Source organism: Podarcis liolepis, assembly GCF_965112155.1.
Source record: "Podarcis liolepis genome assembly, chromosome: 13".
Taxonomy (NCBI): Eukaryota; Metazoa; Chordata; class Lepidosauria; order Squamata; family Lacertidae; genus Podarcis; species Podarcis liolepis.
In genome coordinates, this window is record NC_139573.1 from 33887157 (window position 1) to 33906854 (window position 19698).

At 45.5% G+C, this 19698-nt stretch overlaps 1 protein-coding gene across 7 annotated transcripts; it reads right to left on the reverse strand.

Annotated features, from left to right (window-relative positions):
• Positions 1-3362: 3362 nt before the first annotated feature.
• On the reverse strand, positions 3363-19462 carry COPZ2 (COPI coat complex subunit zeta 2). 7 transcript variants are annotated; one of them, XR_014518154.1, is made up of 11 exons: positions 19229-19461; positions 16707-16775; positions 14946-15027; positions 13111-13202; positions 12557-12612; positions 11282-11359; positions 10429-10480; positions 10245-10296; positions 7047-7085; positions 6056-6166; positions 3363-3426 (listed from the first exon to the last, which is right to left on the reverse strand). XR_014518154.1 is itself a non-coding variant. In XM_083470307.1 (10 exons), the coding sequence occupies exons 1-9, from the start codon at positions 19352-19354 to the stop codon at positions 7078-7080; spliced, it is 615 nt and encodes a 204-aa protein (XP_083326433.1). In that variant the 5' UTR covers positions 19355-19461; the 3' UTR covers positions 3363-3426; positions 7047-7077. The 7 variants fall into 7 exon arrangements, 2 of the variants coding, with proteins under 2 accessions (XP_083326433.1, XP_083326432.1); XR_014518157.1 differs by having other exon boundaries at positions 10169-10296; positions 19229-19460; XR_014518153.1 differs by lacking the exon at positions 10245-10296 and having other exon boundaries at positions 19229-19462.
• Positions 19463-19698: the final 236 nt, after the last annotated feature.

Genomic DNA, 19698 nt, shown 5'->3' on the forward strand with positions numbered 1-19698 from the left:
TCTCTTTCTACTGATATCTAATCAGTCCTTGGAAATTGCTTTGTTCTTTTGCCAGGACAATTTCCCTTGTGGCAAGGAGTTCCACAGCTCTGCTTTCCTCAAGTTTCCTCAAACAGGCATTTGCTCTTGAGGTGTTGTGACTCAGCCTCTCCATTTTAAGCTGATTTGCTTAAAATGTGGGAAAGCCTTTTTGTTTTGTGTTTTATATTTTTTCCCTTCCCATCCCCACGTCTCTTAAAAATAATTTATCTGTCTTCTGTGGTTTCTTCTCCCACTCTCGTCGCATGCAAATTGTACTCTATCCGTTGGTCGGGTCCAAACGCTACAGCACAGCTAGTAGGTTGAGACTGGCAAGGCAGGATGAACTGGGCAGGCCATAATACTGAAGCCCACCTGAAAATGAGCCCACATCCTGGGCTGCTGTTTGAGAAACACCGATTCAGAGCATATTGCTTTGCCATCGTTTTTGCACACCTGGGCTGAGGGAACGTGCCTTCCAGAAAGGTTTTTGTCCTAGCACCTGATTTTGTTACAATCTCCAGATGTTAGAAAAGCAGATGCAGAATTTTACATCCTTTCCTCCCTCCGTCTCTTTTTAATGGACGTGTTTCAGTTCCCTGTGATTTTCAAATCAAAACAGTTCTCTGGCGCCTGTTGACCCACGCCCCCCCCTTCTGGTGTATTTACATACATTGGGCATGTAGTCATGCAGAAGGAAGTTTCCTCATCTGCTAGGCCGCAAGCGCTCGCTTTGGTCCTAATGTGAAACAAATGCTATGTCCTCCCATTCCCCCACCCCATCCTTGCCCGTCCATGCTATAAATAAAGGAGCAAGGCCAAATCTTGCTGCAAAAACAACAAACTTAGGCTCCACGCGGCAAGCTGCACGCAAGGCGGCCCCTGAAAGAAAAATATTTAAGTACAATAAAATGCATCATATGGCCTGTAGCTGGGGAGTCATTTATGGATGACTTATTAACCTTTCCCAAACCAGGCTCTGTAGTGGCAAGGCGGGAGGTGGTACAGTGATTTCACTTACAATTCCCTGCTGTTTGGGGAGAATGAAGACTCCTGCTCTGTTCAACCTCAGAACCCAATCCAATGGTCTGATGTGGAAGGCAAAAAGGCAGTGGGAAGACCAGGTTAGGGCTGTCACCTGGCCCTGATCCAGTGCCCTGATACACACAGGAATTTAACAAAGGAGGAACCACGACCACCCTTATTTTATTCATTTACTGATTGCATTTACATCCCACTTTTTTTCTCCAAAGCGGCATACATTTGGTTCCCCCTGCTCCTCATTAAATCCTCAAAACCCTGTCCGTTAGGCAGCGATTGGCCCAAGGTCACCTAGAGAGCTTCACGGTTGAGTGGGGATTTGAACCCAGGCCCTAGGCTGAGACTCAGTTCACCTCACTGCACTGACTCTCAGCCCTGCATCAACCTGTGTGTGTAATAAGTATTTGGAGATGTGACGTGTTATGCCTGGCTGTGAGGAAGAGGGCCTTCTCAGGTGTATTCCAGCGGTGCTGAGAAAGACCCCCTAATTGAGACCCTGGAGAGCTAATGACAGTCATTGTTAGGGAAGCTACAATCGTCTCATTCAGTATAAGGTAGCGTTCCACATTCCCTTGTGAATGGCTTTTTTGGCGCTTTGGTAGAGTGAAACACATGAAAATTGGAAGCAGACCGTTTAACTCAATATTATTACCATCTACACTGCAGTGGCTTTGCAGGGTTTCAGATGGGATTCTTGCCCATCTCTACCTGTTTATGCCTGAGACGAATGTGGAAGAAGCCTGTGTTCTTCCACTGAGCTTTGCAAGGCACACAGTGCAGAGACCATTAAGGAGCATGCATAGGCTTGGATGTGGAGAGCAGGCCTAGTTGGGTTCATCGTACTGACAAGATCCTGAGCAGGGTCAAAGTGGAGTCAGCAGGATTTGAACACCGTTATGTCTTAATTGTTGGCGATTTTGGTGTCGGAGCTGGGAAAGGCAGGGGAGACTGAACGAGCACAATTCTGCAAACCCCACTGTGTTCTACAGGAGCAGTGCAAGAATATCGCTGTTCAGCAGACATGCAGGAAGGATGGAGCCTGTTTGTGTACTAGAGGCAGCCCAACTCTGATAGGCAAGGTGAGGCGGCTACCCCAAATGGTTGTTGCCGTGTGAGAAGGGTTGGTGAGACAAGAGTCACTCCATGGGACTCAAGTCCTCCAGGAGGTTCTCCTAAAGCAGCTCCACAGAGGTGCCATCCTCTTGAATAATTCATTTCAATGGGGTTTGCAGAGAACTTTCTGTGAGATGATGCCTGTGTGCACAGCTTGTGTTTCTGAGTGGAGCGCCATTTGCACTGGACTCCTTGAGGATTTTAACTGGAAGCTTCTGAGCAGATCTGGGAGCTTGGGCTGGCTCTTTATGCACAGAAATAGGTTCATTATAAAACAACAACCACCACCAATACTGCAATGGCTGCACCTGGCAGGTAGGAAAGACAAAAGAGGACACTGGAGGCCAATGGGCTGCAGTATTAAATTTGTCATGAAGCTCAGAACCACACTAAGCAACCAGTTTTGCCAGTAAACCACTTTAGCAAGGTAGTAAATTGGAAGACCAAAGTCCCATGGCCAACCTTCTACCACAAAATAGCTTAGTGCCAAGACCCATTGCCATCGCTTCTGCATCACACTTCTCTATGGAATGCAAGTTGGCAACTGTGCTTGGGGGGTCAAGGAGGAGGGACAGTTGCCATTGCCCAATTGTACATTTTCTTCAGAACAATAAGCAAGTCTTTACTGCAAGCAAAGGTTTTACTGTCACCTTAACAAATGGGAGACACTGAGAAGGATATGATTATCTCGGGACTGCAATGTCGTTATATCCCAGAAGAGGTCAGGCAAGGGAAGTTTAGAGTGGGCTATTTGCAGCAATTGTGAAGGAACCAGAGCAAAAAAAATAAATTAAAACTGCACCTCTGAAATATTACTTAGATGGATCAGCCTGATTTGAGTTTTCAGGCTTACCATGTCATTACATTTATTCAAGTAATGCAGTTGTTAGGCAGAACTGCCGATTAGCAGGAATTATGGGAGTTGTAGTCCAAAAATGGGAAGGGCTGTAATAGATTATTCTATTACTTTGTTTAGAACACTTTAAAAATATACACACACTTTCCCCAGCCCTCCAAAGTTACACAGATGAGTCCCTGAGAAATTAGCATTCTCTCTACTTGTCAGGGTCACCAACCAACTTGTACCCGCTGAAAGGTTCCATCCTCATCCTTTGGGGCAAATGGGAAGGGCTCACAAGAACAGAGCAACGTGAGAAAATGTAAAAGCAAAACTCTCCAACACCGTGTCCTTTGCTGTGGGTGACTTTATTTTAATAAGGACCACTTAATTTGTTCTTTGGCAGACTGCAGAACCTATGAACAAGTTGGGGGAAAAGAGAGAGAGAAAATGAGAACAATTAATTGCTTCTGTCTCCAGTGTTTTGCCAACAGGCTAGGCCAAAGGGATGGGGAATCTGTAGGCCCTGCATTGGGGCAATTTGATTAGCCATTCTGAAGTTAAAACTAAAGGGATCTGTTGTTTGCATTTCTTTGCATCTTTACGAGCTTGTCTTGGGAGATGGTTAACGAAGAGCAAGTCCAGAAATAAATTCGCAGGAGCCAAAAGATCACTGGACCAAATATGAGGCAGGACCACCCAGCACTACCACCCTCAAAAGACATCCCCTACCCAAATCATCCAAAACACAGCATCTCTCAAACAGAAAGCAATGCATTGTGGAACATGTGTTCTAATAATCCCGCTCAACAAGACGCACAATGTAGATGCAAGTCAACCAGCAGATACTGTGGTTCAAACCACCCTGTAAATCAGGAAAACATGTGGCCCTTCAGGTGTTGTTGGACTGCAACTTGCATTGTGTTGGCCACACTGGCTGGGGCTGGTGGGAGTTGGGAGTCCAATTCCCCATTCCTACTGGGAGTCATTTCTTTTGACGTGGAAGATCTTCCTCCAGTCCTGAATATGCAGCTGCCAGTTGCAGTTATACAAAGCCATGGAAAAGGCACTCTGCACGTACTCAAGAGGCATGCTGATGTTTGTTAGTCTGGTGTCACATCTGCCACTGCCATTAAAAAAAAAAAGAAGCTCTGGGAGCTAAATCCAGATGAACATTCTAAAGCAGGGGTCTGCAACCTGCGGCTCCGGAGCCGCATGTGGCTCTTTTACATCTTTGCTGCGGCTCCGGGGCAGATACTAGCGAGGGGAGGAGGTGCATTGTGCGCCCCGACACTCCTCACTGTGGCGGGCGCTGTACTGGCTGTGACGTCGCATGGGGCGGTGCGTGCGTTAGTCACGCACCGTCCCGACGTCACCTTCCCGCCCGCTGTCAGATTGTGGCTCCGGAGATATATTTGTTTTAAATGTCGCAATGGTTTTGCGGCTCCCAGTTGTTGTTTTTTCTTCGGAAACGGGTCCAAGTGGCTCTTTTTGTCTTAAAGGTTGCAGACCCCTGATCTAAAGGAATCAAATCTTGGGAAGGGTCTCAACCTAACTAGCTGAACACCAGGGGGCAGGTGTGTCTTTCAGATGAAGAAGGGGTGATCACTGAAATGCAAAATCAGGCTCTAGGACGGACACAAAAGTTTGTGATGGCCCGGGCAACTGGATGCTAAGGACTTCCCAACTCTATCCGAGTTCTCCCTCTGTTTGAAAATGATGAACTATATCATGTCCACAGTAATCTGATCACAACGTTTAAGCAGACATTGGTGCATATAGAGATATGCCAAGCATTTATGTGTGATGCCCTTTAGTTTTCCCATTGTGGACAAAGGGGATATTGGGCCCCAGTATGTCCTCTGTCCCTCACTGTGATGTGTCCCTTAGTGCCAGCCCCTCTCCCCTGACCCCTCCTCGGCTTTCTCCCCAGCTATGATGCTAGACCTATGTAAAGTGTGCTTGCAGTTGCTAGGCAACATGTGGCCCCACGGTGCTAGTTATGCGAAATGGTGCAGTTGCTTGCAAGTGTGCCCTATAGGCTAATACAGATTTAAACTGTCTTAATATCCATTCCCTCATTCTAAGGAATCTTGGGAGATGTAGTCCTGTGTGGAAAGCTGCAAATCTCTAATGAAGAATTCTTAGCATTCGAATCAAACTACAACCCATGATTGTCAAACTAGATAAAGCCCATATAGATATGTAGGGTACATGTATGTTGTAAGATGGTGGAGGCATATTTCACACAAAAAAGTTGTCGAGCTACAAATTGCATTCTCCCATTTCGACAATTATTCAGGAGGCACTGCATTCGGAGTGAAGGCAGAAAGCATTGTTCTTCATTCTTGCTTAGTATCATCACTTAGCATAATCTGATGGGCTATGCAGTATCGTCAGGGAGCCTATTCAGAGTGAAAGCAAAACTCTCTGCCTTCATTCTGATTTGGCTTTATGAAGCTGTCATGCAGCCATTCCTGCATGAAACCTGATGGCCTAACACTACCTATGCGATCCTTGGTTGGCTGGTGTCAGAGCTACAGATAAGGAAAACAAGCAAGTTCAAACAGGCAATGAGCAGCGTGTGGAATAGTTAAGCAACTGAAAATTCCCACCATGACTCTTTCACTGTGAAAAAGTTAAATTGACAATTTTGAGTATACCCCTAGTATGCCACAGAGAATTGGGAGATGTAAAAAAGTGTTGAAGGAAACAGCCACTTAGACTTGGCAAGAGCAGCCACGAGAAAGTAACATTCAAACAGGGAGTAGGCTCAAACATATCAGACTGGCAAACAAAGATCATCTTTGTTTATACCACGCTCTTCTATCTCCCCCTTCCCACCCCAGTTTTGAGGACCTGTCTCCTGGTCCCCGGAACTGCGAACATCAACTCATTGGGATATTTGAGCATTGATTACGCAGGTTGTTTTTCAAGCAATGGTTCTCATTCTATGGATCGGAGTAACTGGGTTAAAAAGGGATATATTTTCACAGGCGAAAGCAGCAGCACAGACTTGAGGGGTTTATGTTGCCAACTACTTACTCTAAGGCAGCAGACAAGAAGAGGCAGTTAGTACGGTGTTAGGAGACCTGCCAGGGACCCACCCCCTGTCCTCTTGATCTATGCCATCAGGATTAACTTGGAGAAGACGGCCTGTAAGGAGATAGCTAGTGAGATGGGGGGATAAGAAACCTTAGGGGAGGTGGAGCAGGATCGCTGCCAATATTACCAACATTTTTCAGCCTCTTGTTTGGCTGAACAGGGTCTGGTTTCAGGAAGCAACTTTCCGGTTTGTGGGAAGAGAAAACAGTGCAGTCTCTCACTTTGCGCTCTGTATCCTGTACACACTCTCCCCCTCCCTCTCTCACATACACACCTCTCTGGCCACATGCTGATGTCATGCACGCACTCTGTGCAAACACATGCAGTAGAGTCCCGATGCCGATTTTTTAAAAAGAAAAGCTGCTTCCGGGCAGACTGGGTACTGAAGCTCTCCCCGCAGAAATTTCCCCAGCAGAGTTTTAATTGCACGTTTGCAAAAGCAAGTATATGCTTCACTGGGGGAGAAGGCATGCATGTCTGTGGGAAAATACTGCATACCACACAGACAATACCCATAACTGCCTCTGGCACACATCTTACATGCTACTAACAAGCTCATTATCTGAGTGTGAATCCTTATATAGTCAAAATACACTGTACATGCACGAGAGGATAGGTATAGGCAGGCTTGGGGTTACCCAAATATTTGCAGAAACACAGAAAAACCTGGGGGTGGAACCAGGGAGGGCCCCCCCACAAAACATCTTAGAACAATTTCTAGACACTTAGCACACTTAAGTTTTTGTTGGGGGAGGAAGGGAAAACAAGGAGGAAGTTGGGATGGAGCAGGGAGTAGATGGAATCCTGAAGTGCTACACTCTGCACTGCAACATTCTGTTGCGGGTCCCACTTGTCTAACTAATCCGCACGACGACACCGCCAGCTGAGAGCAGGGTACCTGCACGCAAGAGAAACTCCAGAGTAGACTCACCTGAGAGACACTGTGTTCAGATAAAGAGCTGTCATCCACCTAAAAACAGGCAGGGGAAAGGTGAGGAAATTTAAGGGGATCTGAAGAGCAAAATGCTGAAGACACAGACAATGACATTTTCTTTAAATATACCACAAGTGAGAAATTGAGCAGCTAAAGACCATTATGACAAAATTTATGAATAAGTGTTGGGAGAGATACACCCAGGCCAACCCAGGCAGCTTTTTTCAGGGAGATCTCTTGAAGAACTAATTCAGAAGCCGAGCTAGAAAAAAACTCACCCAGTCTTGCACTGGCCAGGACAAATGGTGGGTAGGTGATGGCTTGAGGGGGGGAAGTATGTTTTTCACTTTATCTGCCCCCCCTTTGTTGTTACCTCTGACAGCAGAGCAACAAGGGCTGCAAAGTTTTTGCACCTGTAACTGGGAGGCTTGTGAGGGCAGATCCCCTTCTTTGCAGGAAGAAAAAGGGTTCTGTTCTGTTCTATCCTATGGCCCCTAGGATGACTTTCCAGGGACCATGGGATTGTATATTAACTAAATTTACGGACAAACTGGATGCAGCACCATTCAGAGAATTATCAACGGTGTGCATGACTTTTTTAAAAGCCCACTCCCCCACAATCTGGATTAGGCTCCTGGCACAGGGGTGGGTGGTGTTAAGTTAGGCTTTAACCCTTTCCCCCCTTCTGCAGTCCCAATCGAGATCAAATGCCTCTTTGTAGTGAATGGGGAGGGAGCATGAATGGGAGCTTTTCTTCCATAACAACAGCAAGTGCAACCCCCCTCTGAAATTCCCACACCAGATTCCTGATCTAGATCAGGCCTCATGAGCCTGCCATTTGCTTTTTAAAAGCCATTCGCACAGCTGGTAATTCTGTGAATGGTTTCTTCGTCTAGTTTGGTCCTTAGCGGTCACCAGATAATGGGACAGGTCCTATGACAGGTCAGTAATGGATTAAAGAACAGGGAGAAGGAGGAAGTAATAAATGGGCAGTTTTCACATTGGAGGGAATCTTCACATTGCATTTGGAATAGTGGAATAGTTGGAATAGTGTTTTAACATTCATAAATGATCTGGAGGTGGAAGGAAACCATGAGGTAGTGCAAAATTTGCAGACAACTTCAAATTATTCAAGCAGACAGACAGTAAAGAATCCCAAAAGGTATTTTCCAAATGAAGAATACTGTATTGGCCTGAATATAAGCCACATTTTTTTCCAAGTTCAAATCGTGAAACGTTAAAGTGTGGCTTATATTTGCAACCTTATGCCGCTGGCAAAGCAGTGTGGCTCGCCCCCCCCCCCCCCCCGAGGAAGCAGCCCGAGAGCACGGGCACCCATCCTGTCCACAGCTCCTAATCCTCCCCCAAGCCGCCAAATTTTAAAGGTGTGGCTTATTTGCGGGTGTGGCTTATATTCGGGCCAATAGGGTAACATGGCAAATAAAATTCAATGTGCAGCTAAAGCGGTGTACATTGGACCTCATTGCTTCCTGCCTGATTATTCTCCCTCCATCGATGCCTCAGCCAGCTGGCAAGTGGTGGCAATGGTGGCACTGAGAGAGGGTAGGAAGACGTGGCTTTTAACTCGGTGCAAGACCCTATTCACTGTCCCAGCATCCCTAGGTAAAGATTCTGTCTGACACCAAGGGGGATCTGCAACCACGCACTGTGGACAATGATGAACCAAATGGACCATTCCTCTGACTTGGCTCCTCCTGTGCCTAATTCCATTAGCTGTTCTTGGGTCTGTTACCAGCCACAGTCACTCAGCTTTTCACCACCAGGCTCCTGTGTGAAACAGGCCATAAACAGAATCACCCCCATAGCTGCTGGAGGTGGGTACAACACATGCAGAGATAGTTCTGCAAGAGCCTTTAAAGGTTGGAAGCCAGGCTACTGATATTACATATGCTCTCCCGATCCTATTTCCCATTACAGGAGCAAAACCAGACGAATAGCAGCGATATTAAACATCGAGAGCATTGTTACACTCAAAAGTTGTCCATGCTGCAGGCTCATGTCCTCCTTATAAAAAAACAAAACTTGGAAAGCAAACCCAAATATGGGGAGTGTTTGTGCATATTCTGATGAAGTGGGAACATAGTTTAATACTGCTGTTGACACAGCATGCTTAGAAGCTCACACATACACCATATCATACCAGGCACACACATGCTGCATGTGTTTTGTGGCTGACTCATCCTATACAAATATAGGCTACCCCTCTGGCCACTTATTAAAAATCATTTATTTAGCTTTAATTATAGTATCCCTCCACCAGCATCCTCATGGGATGAAAGACAGAAGCAACCCGTTCGAATGCAATAAAATTGCACCATTTTCTCTTCCCTTAATTGCAGAAAGTTTGCCATGTCTGCAATGGAAGGCACCCACAATCCTGTTGTCTAGCTGCCTGCTAGAGACATTTCTCTTTCCACAAGCCTCTTTAGAGAATTAATTTGATTCTGTGTTGGTCGTTTCTTAATTTACTTTGAAACTTTATAATGTTTTAATGATTTTACTGTATACTCTTTTTTTTAATGAATTGGCAGTTCAGAAATCCTCTTGTAAAATAAATATAATAAAAAGTTGCATTCCTGGGAGGCAAGGAAGCAGCCACTGGTAATACAAAGGTTTTGTTTGTGCCCTATAGTAGATTCAGTCTCTTTCCCATCCCCTTGGCTACCTTTGCTTCCTACTTCTTTACCCAGCCACCTCCTTTTTGCCAACAACATACAATCTCATAGAACCATTGTGTGTGTGTGTTTATAACAACAGAAATTCGATATAAGCTGGCTAGAGATGCGTGAGTGCTGGCTTCACACAGGTTCTGGCCTAAATGGTACCATGAGATCAAAATGTCTAGGGCTTTACAGTATCTGGGCTTTTTTTGCTTTCTTGCAATTGTGCCCCCCTCCATTCCTACATGCACACAAGCTAGTTTTAGCCGCAGCCCCAAAAAGGGTCTAGAGGTGTGGGAAAAGCCAGACAGGTAGAAAGGAGAGAAAGAATCTCCCCGGACGATTTGCAATGGGGGATAAAGGAAGCAGGATGATTTTAACCCAGTCAGCTGCCATGCTGCATTAAAGCGACATGCTTAGAAGGAAGTCAAGTCTTACTCCTGCATCCTGTTTGCGAGAACAGTTCGCTATTTGTAGAGCCTCTCGGGCAAAATTTCATTGTATTCGGAGTTACCCGTGATGTAATCAAAGAGAACAAAGCCATAAGCTGCAGGCTCTGGGATCGTCTGAGGTGGAAAGAGGTTCAGGGAGATGAGCAAGGGAATAAAGTGCAGAGATGAGAGAATATTTACAGGAAGGAAAGGAAGGAAGGAAGGAAGGAAGGAAGGAAGGAAGGAAGGAAGGAAGGGACCACTTACCCTAAAATTCAGCTTCTGGATGACTTGCTGGGCATCACTTTCCAAAATCACACTAAAATGGAGAAGAAAAATGAAACATCTTGGGAAGGGAGATTTTGATCTGTGTCTCTGGCAAGAACTATGCAGTTGTTATGCAGCTGTTGCAAGGAATCCAGAAGCATTTGGGGAAGCGATTCTAAAGCACTTTACACTACTGATCCAAAGGCAACGTTTTGTTGCCACACGCTGCATTTCTTTTAAGAAACAATTTGTGCAATTGTGGCTGTGGTTTACTGGCTGTTGTCAGTGATGAACAGCACCATGGCATTCCTTGTGCCATTTGGCGACATTTATTTTATGCGCTGCTGTTTTCTAAAGCCCTGTTCTCACTTTATATCTGATCTCTCCCTAGGCTGCACCATGGCAGTGTAAGAACATTTATGAGAGCCTTTAAAAACAAAAGTAGTAACTCCCACAAAGTTCCTCCCTTCCTCCTGGTATTTTGTGAAACCTTTTTCATTTCATTTCCCTCAAGCAAGGGAGCGATGCATCAACTGCAATTCTGCCTTTTGAAAAGGATAAATTACCTTTAATTGTGAGTCTCTTACTAGTTCAAAAAGTAGGAGAAAACACATCTAATGGGTTGTTTGTAAAACATGAATTAATTGAGCTCACATTTTGTTACTTGTGTTTACATTTTAACTGGATTCCTTAATGTGATTTAGGTACTCAGCTAGTGTTTGAATCTCAGTGAGTTGGATGAGCTATGGCAGATCCTTTTAACTCCAGATTTAAAACAGGGTGACATGAGCCAGCTTGCTGAGATCTGCCAAATTAATTCATTTCCCTTTTCTCCCCTTCCACATGATCTCACCCGCCATCAACGATCTCATCCACCACAAGGAACACCCCATCCATGTTTTCCACCAGGGTTCGCTTCTCCACGTTCTTTCTAGATACAAGACAAGGCAAGGAAACTATGAGCACCAGGAACATCTCTACACTACTAGATTTAAACTAGTTTAGGAGTCATTTCTGTGCTAGTCAAGCCACATCTGGGGAACTGTGTCCAGTTTTAGGTGCCATATTTTAAAGGAGGACAAACGGGAGTGTGCCAGAAGGAGAACAACTAGGATGGTGAGAGTTCTGCAAAGGGGCAGAGCTTCTTGTTGTATTTGGACAATAAAAAGGAGTGCTGCCCAAATGATAGCAAAATGGATGGTACGCAAGCCTCCTTAAGGTCGGTATTCCATGGGCAGGGTGCCACTACTGAAAAGGCTCTCTCCTTCATTGTCACCAGCTTCACATTTGATGACGGAGCACCTAGAAAACAGTCACAGATGCAGATTCTTGCTACCAGTTTCTTGGTATTTGAAGAGACAGTCCATTAAAATACCCTATAAATCAAGGGGAACATTTTGGGAAGGAACGTATCTTGCCAATAAAAGCTTTTCTGGAAAGCAGAAAGCACTTTGAGCTTGGAGATACTGTTAATCTGCTATTGCAATAGACACAATCCACTGAGAAATTCTCATAGTTTTGCCATTCCCTGTAGCATGCAGCTTCACTTGCTTCTTTGAGCCATCTTATGTTCTTTGTTCTACAGCTACACTTCTCTGCAATATGCCCATCCTCTGTTTTGTACCAAACTATGATCTGGATTGGGGACACGGGTGGCACTGTGGGTTAAACCACAGAGCCTACGACTTGCTGATCAGAAGGTCAGCAGTTCGAATCCCCGCAATGGGGTGAGCTCCCATTGCTCAGTCCCTGCTCCTGCCCACCTAGCAGTTTGAAAGCACGTCAAAGTGCAAGTAAATAAATAGGTACCGCTCCAGCGGGAAGGTAAACGGCATTTCCGTGCGCTGCTCTGGTTTACCAGAAACGGCTTGGTAATGCTGGTCACATGACCTGGAAGCTGTACGCCGGCTCCCTCGGCCAATAAAGCAAGATGAGAGCCGCAACCCCAGAGTCGGCCACGACTGGACCTAATGGTCAGGGATACCTTTACCTTTACCTATGATCTGGATTACGAGCACATGGGCACACATACTATCTTTGGGCAACAGGTCAGAGCGATTATTTATTTTGTCCCTTCCACTTTGTGAGAATCTCATTGATCTCCACTGGGATTAATGATGATACTCACCGCAGCATATGATTGAGAGATTCAAAGAGACAGGTGAGAACGGACATCAACATCAGCTATTAAAAAGTGGGACCAAGAAAGGAAGACTCACATCAACAAAAACAAAATCAAGTGATCTTTTCAACATGTACTGTATTTCTCCCTGACCATCTACTAGAAACACACAGAGCAGACAGAACATAGGTTGTTTTCACGTAAGGGCCCCAAAACTTTGCTGTAGCTTTGTTTTTCTGAAATTAGCTGGGAACAGAAGCAAATGGTGATTCTACACAACATGTAACATAGCACTATTACTTGGCAATGTGATGACTTTGTGCAATCTTTACTCAGAGTCCTGTCCATTTGTAAAGTCATATGTAAGCTTAATTAGAACCTTTCTCTTCGTGGTTTCTACCTATAACTGTTTTCTGCTCAACATTTGGGGGGAACGGGATGGACAGAAATGAAAGGCAATGAAACCACAAAATTAGAAGTACAAGATATCACTTAAGGCTACATAAGTCACTATTTAGCTCATTTACCTGCTGGCTAAAAAAAATAAATAAAAAAATTACCTCATTCTCATGGGGACTTCCCACTACATAAAAGAAAAGATCAATGCTGCTTTTATAGACAATGGTCAGGCCTTCCAAAAAAGCAATCTCACCTGAGGAAAACAAGAAAGAGAAATAATGTTTAGAGAGAGAAGCGGGAAAGCTCTTAGAATCATAGAATTGTATTGTTGGAAGGGACCACGAGGGGCATCTAGTCCAACCCCCAATGTTAAAATGCAGGAATCTTTCGCTCAACGTGGGGCACAAACCCACGACCCTGAGATTAAGAGTCTAATGCTCTACCAACTGAGCTATCCCACCTTCGAGAACCTTACAACTCCATCAGGCCCTGCCTCATTTGCTTGTGGACTGGTGACCTTATTTCTGATTTATTTTTTATGATTTCTAACATTTTAATTCTACCCATGCTGCAGTTGTAAATGGATGGAATCTGAGTCAGCCAGGTCTTTTCTGATTGGCTCCATCTGACTGAGATGGAGTTTATTTACCTTTAAAAGGGTGTGCCAAGCTGTCCCAGAGCTGAAGGGATTTTCTCTTGACTGCACCCAGAACAGTGTGGCATGGCAGAGTTAGGGACCAAAAGGAGGACAGCCAACCTCCGACTGCAGATAAGGCAAATGCCTTGTCCAACACACACAGGTTTCTAACAGTTAGAGCATACAAGATTGTGCTTGGCATAACATCTTCTAAGTGGCAGGTTTCTATTTTATTTTTTAATAAACTGCTTATTCCTCTCCAGATAATGGCTAACATTTCTACAGGAGTACCTATTTGAAATGCAAACCAGTGGAGGGGCTTTGTCTTGGGGTAAATATGTCTCCTAACCAGCAACTAAATTTGCTTTAGGAGTGTAGGCCAAATTCACCCCATACTCCTCCTCCTCCGTGGTGCAGAAAAACCTTCTGCAATGTGTCCTCCTCTTGATCTCTCTCCATCACTTAGGCCAGTTGCTGGACCACTCCACATTGCCACCACCTGTCCCTTTGTCACTCCAAGTGTCTCTTTTCACTCTTGGTTGACGGAAATATTTTTGGTCCCACCTGCACTATACTGTACATTTAAAGCAATATCATACCACTTTAAACAGTCATGGCTTTTCTCAACATATCCTGGTAGCTGTATTATTTTAAAGGGTACTGAAAGTCCCCCTATTCCCCTCTCAGAGCTATAGTTCCCAGAGTTCCCTAAGAAGAAAGACTGATTGTTAAACCACTTTGGGAACTGTAGCTCCATGAAGGGAATAGGAGTCTTCTAACAACTCTCAGGGACGCGGGTGGTACTGTGGGTTAAACCACTGAGCCTAGGGCTTGCCGATCAGAAGGTCAGTGGTTCGAATCCCCGCAACGGGGCGAGCTCCCGCTGCTCAGTCCCTGCTCCTGCCAACCTAGCAGTTCGAAAGCATGTGAAAGTGCAAGTAGATAAATAGGTACCACTCTGGCAGGAAGGTAAACGCAGTTTCCGTGCGCTGCTCTGGTTTGCCAGAAGCAGTTCAGTCCTGCTGGCCACATGACCCGGAAGCTGTAAGCCGGCTCCCTCGGCCAATAAAGCGAGATGAGCGCCACAACCCCAGAGTTGGCCACGACTGGACCTAATGGTCAGGGGTCCCTTTACCTTTATAACAACTCTCAGCCCATTTAACAAACTACACTTCCCAGAATTCTTTTGGGGGTGGTGGTGTCTGTTTAAAGTGACATGATACTGCGTTAGATGTACAGTGCAGATGTGGTCTCTGTTTCTCAAGGGAAGGAGAAAAGCCAAGGAGATTTATGGTTGAGTGCTTGGTGGTACTAGAAGCTGCTGGTTGTTTGCCTATACTTTGATGGCCACATACTCACTGTCAGTCTTGTGGGTCTTGTTGAAGACATTCCTTTCGAAACTCTTCTGTTCCTTCATAGATGGAAAGGTGTCGTCATAATACTGTGGAGAGCCAGAACAAGAGGCTCAAAACAAGGATGAGGCAGCATAGGAGTAAGGAATGGGTAACAAATAAGAATCAGCTCTATCCAGACTTTAGAGCAGGGATTGAGAACCTGTGGTCTTCCAGTTGTTACTGGACTACAAATTCCAACATCCACGATCACTGGATGTGCTGGCTGGGATTGATGGGAGCTGGAGTTCCCACAACATTCATGTTCACTGAAAATGAAAATCCCCTTGATGTGAAAATTGGTAAAAGCCTGTTAGAGAACAGTTCTCCTGAGCAATAGATATAGCAATAGCTATCAGGCATGATAGCTAAATGGAACTTCCATATTCAGAGACAATCTATATCCAAGCACCAAATGCTAGGGATAAACAAGGTGACACTATTAACTTCCTGGCCCACCTGGGAGCACTCAGAAACACTTGGTTGGCTGTTGGTGGAAACAAAATGTTGGACTACATCAGAGGTGGGCTTGAATGCAGCCCTCAAATTTCTTGGATGCTCCCACCTCTGGAATCTTCCATTTATCTCTGGGTTGGAGGGAGAGGGAGTGAAGGAGAGAGAGAGAGAGAGAGAGAGAGAGAGAGAGAGAGAGAGAGACTGGCCATGGATCTCTTGCCACTCTAGCCTTCATACTCTGCTTTCTCTCTCAACAGTTTTAACAGTCTTTCACGCTCTCGCTCCTGCACTCTATGGTTTCTCTCTCAAGAATAAGAATCATGAGGCAGACATCCGATCAAGGAGACTCATCTGCCTTGCTTTCTCCCTGCTCTATTGGAAACTCTGCTTCTCTTCTCACCTCAGGCTGCTGCAGCAAAAAGGGAACACGGATGCCGCTGTGGGTTCATGAAAACTTAAGTATTGCAGAGAGAGAATGAGTAACGTGTACATTAGGCATGGGGAACATGTGGCCCTCAGTGTGGCTAATAGTCAGGGATGATAGGAGCTGTGTTCAGTGACATTGGGAGGTCCACAGGCCCTTCATCCCTCACATCAGTGATGAACAGAGAGTGAAAAACGATTACCTGTCAGAATGCATAAAGGTGGAGTCAGTGGCTGAAATTGATGGGGACACATTTACGAGAACAGGAAGTTATTCCCATGATACGAAGACTCAACTGATGGAACTCAATGAACACAAAGTGTTTGGTCCCAAGTAGCGAAAGTAGCTTTTCAAAGGGATTGGATAGCTACATGGGGCACTAGTACAGCTGGGGCAATTAGCCAAGGTAATAAGGATCTCTTGCTGACCTCATGCTAGGAAATAACAGCAGAAGGCAGATGTTGCCCTCCTTATGCAATCTCCACCCCCCCCGAACTTGGTTGGTTGCTGTTAAGCAGTGATTCAGCATAGCAATTCTTAATTTCTGGGATGGAGTCAACAAGCCCACCCCAATGAATGGTCTGAGGACACATGCCGCGGGTGCACTGTTCAAATTAAGCAGGTCTCAACTCTCTCTGGATGTGAGATTGACTGCAAGTCTCAGATAAGTTGCTCTGGCCTCAAAGGACAAATAGTAGGATTCCTTCTTTCATGTGTTTGACCTCCACTACTGAATGCACCCCAGCAGAGATCATCTATTCCCAACCTGAGAAATGGTGTTCATAATTCTACCTGATGTCTTACCAGAGTGGAACTGAGCCTTTAAAAAAATTGGTTGGAGGTACCTGCCTTGGCCAAAAGTCGCTGCCCAAAGCTGTCCAAGATGAAAATTGCCTTGACAGTGTAAAGGGACGGTTCCTAGGATCAAAATGAATTAATTTTATTTAGATGAAGGGATAAGAATGTACTTTTAAAAAGCCAGAAAATATTAAGTGAGAGCTATGAAAATGTGCCATTTAGCTTGTACTACCACAAATACAAGTACCATATACCATGTAGCTAACATATCTAAATATCTAAATCAATGGGCATTTTTGGTTGAAGAGCAGGGTAGTTGTTTTACAAAAATAAAAAATTAATTAATTGATTAATATGGAACTTAACACAAAAATATATACAAAAAAGGACCCTGCCCCCTACAAGCTTACAGTTCAAAACTGTTTTGATTTCCCCAGCTGCACTCAATCTTTTCACTCTCTGGACTGGCACTGCACCTCTTTCATTCATATTTCTAGCTAACTACTTTCCGTGCATCTCCGATCTCACTGGTGTTTCTGCAAAGTAGGTCTACACCCACACAAAAACAACAAAGCCCACCAGCAGCAGCCATATATTATGGCCTACCAAGCGCTTCACAACTCTTTCTGCACTCCCCAAACAGGAAATAGTACTTCCTGTCTCTCTGGGTTCCCTCTACAGAACTTGTTCAAGATAAATTGTTTCCATAGCTTATTTACTAAGGACCACTTGCTACTACTATTTCATTGTAGTGAGTTATTGGGTTCCTGAAACCCACCCCTGTATGATCTCCCCATCTTCATTTAGTAAGGATTCTGTTATCTGTCCCTGGATGTGGAATACTGAACCAGCTTCCCTCTTCCAGGGGTATGTTCCTTCCCCTTTCACAATACTGTTTTTTTGAGATCCCACTAATTCTGAGTGCCATCTCTTTTAACTTTGTATGGCTGATGACACTGTGTCAGTTCTTCCTGGGGACAGAACTGATCTCGGAGAGAAGGACTGTGTACCACAACAAATGAAACGGAAGTCCATCGGTATCTGAAGAAGTGTGCATGCACATGAAAGCTTATACCAGAACAAACTTAGCTGATCTGTAAGGTGCTACTGGACATTTTTTTTTTTTTTATTTTCACAATAAATAGTATCTCTCCAGCTTTGTTGACCCCAGAAACCTAGAATTCTCCCCCATTTCCCCAGGATTTCCTGATTCGCAATGTCTTTTATGAGGTGCTCCTTGATGTGCTGTCCACTTAAGACTTTACAGTCAAAGAGTGGGATGAGGAACCAGAGGCACTCCTAATGTTGTTGGACTCTCGGTAGCCGCAGGCAGAACAGCCCACAGTCACAGATGCTGGGAGTTGTAGTCCAACAATATCTGCAGAGCCTCAGCTTCCTCTTCATTGATCTAAGACCTCCTGAAACACATACCGTGGGCCAAACAAAAAATAAATGTAAGCCATTTTGGCCTATAAGAAAAATTTCATATTTCGTATTATGGCAATACATTTATTAGCCTCCTCCTTAGGTCAGTTATTCTCCTCTCCTCTGTTTTGTTTACAATCCTAGCCTGATTAAGACTTCTGGAGAACTTGAAAGCTTAAACACTGCTTTGTTATATTTTGTTTAGTCTAATAAAGGCATTGCCCAAATATGGATTTTGGAATCTTTCCTTAAGTAACTGTCACACCCTGTCTGTGGTGTAATCATTCACTCTGAATATTGCTTTTGGGTTAAAGGGTTCCCCCTGGAGAACGCTCACTTTGGACATTACTTCAACACTGGTAGGGGTAAACTGGTGTCCAGACTACACTATTTTAGACTGCAAGTGGAAGCTGGTATGATGGAATGTGGGGACTCCCACAAGAAAAATAGATTCACCTACCCACACAGAAAGCGAGCCTATCAGGAAGAAAGATAGACTAAGGCTGGGTTCCAACCCTTCTGCCTTAGCTCTAGTTTTCTATGCGCAGGGGTTTTGTTTTGCATAGGTAAACCCTTCAGTCATGTGACACCCCCCCACACACACACTTGCAGTCCAACGTGGTGCAGCTGAGACACATGTTTACCACTTTAGCAAGAGCTAGGCCCCTGCCGAGGACGCATTGTCCTGTGCCCGTCCTTTTCAGGACGACGTTTGTTCTTAACGCGCCTTGCAAACACGCGCGTCGCCTTCTCCTCGGGCGTGCACGCGGCCCTTGGGAACCGAGGTGCGTAAAATTCGGAAAATGAACTGTACAACGCATTTTGGAGAGCCGTTTCTGATCGCGCAGGCATTTGCTTCGGTGGCGGATTTCCACCCGCCCCTACCGCGGGCCCGCCCTAGACATTTCTGCAGCCTCAGGCGCCGACATCTAGCGGCGTCTCCCCCTCCGCCCCACTCAAATGAAGGTGCATCGCGCCTCTGGGCACCTGAGGCAGACAGTTCCACAGATACTGGAGAGCAAACGCGTCAAAATGAATTGAACGGCTGCCCTTTCGCGATGGCCCAAATCCTCTGCTTGAGGCGGCTGCCTAACCCAAGGGCCGGCTTTCGCCCCTTTTCCCTCGTCGCTGCTTCCCCGCCCTCGTACCAGCATCAGCCCCGCGGGGATTTCCATGGGTCCGACCGGCACTCCGGCGGCGCGCTCCCCGCCTCGTCCCCTTGCGGCGCCCCCGAAGTGGTCGTGCTGACGTGGCCGGGCCTCTGCCTTTTGCATCTCGGATGTCTCCACGGTAGAGATGAGCTTCGGCCGAGCTGGGCTGCTCCGCCCCGCTCAGGCACTGGGTGGGCTGCCGCATCCTCCCTCCCCAGACCGCTCCCAGTAAATATAATACATATAAAGATCTCTCCTCAAATGTGTGCGCCGCGCAGGAAGGGGACGACGACGACGGCAACAAAGTTGTGACAATTTGTAACGAGGGCTTTCTCTGCGAAAGAATTCTTGCCTGAGAATAGGAAAACCAGCTTTCATTCGAAAGAAAAGAGAGATGTACCAATTTTGGAAAACGTAAAAATGCTTCTCCCTCATTTTTAACCCACGCAGAGTCTTACAATACTTTA

What these genes read in the sequence shown, in the direction of transcription:
- COPZ2 (XM_083470306.1), bottom strand. Translation starts at nt 19,354, where the DNA reads ATGCAAAAGGCAGAGGCCCGGCCACGTCAGCACGACCACTTCGGGGGC. An exon ending in GGCAGCGACTTTTGGCCAAG is followed by an intron (nt 15,028 to 16,706) that starts GCAGGTACCTCC and finishes GGCTCTCCACAG; the next exon opens with TATTATGACGACACCTTTCC. An exon ending in TCTCTCAATCATATGCTGCG is followed by an intron (nt 11,360 to 12,556) that starts GTGAGTATCATC and finishes TCTTGTATCTAG; the next exon opens with AAAGAACGTGGAGAAGCGAA.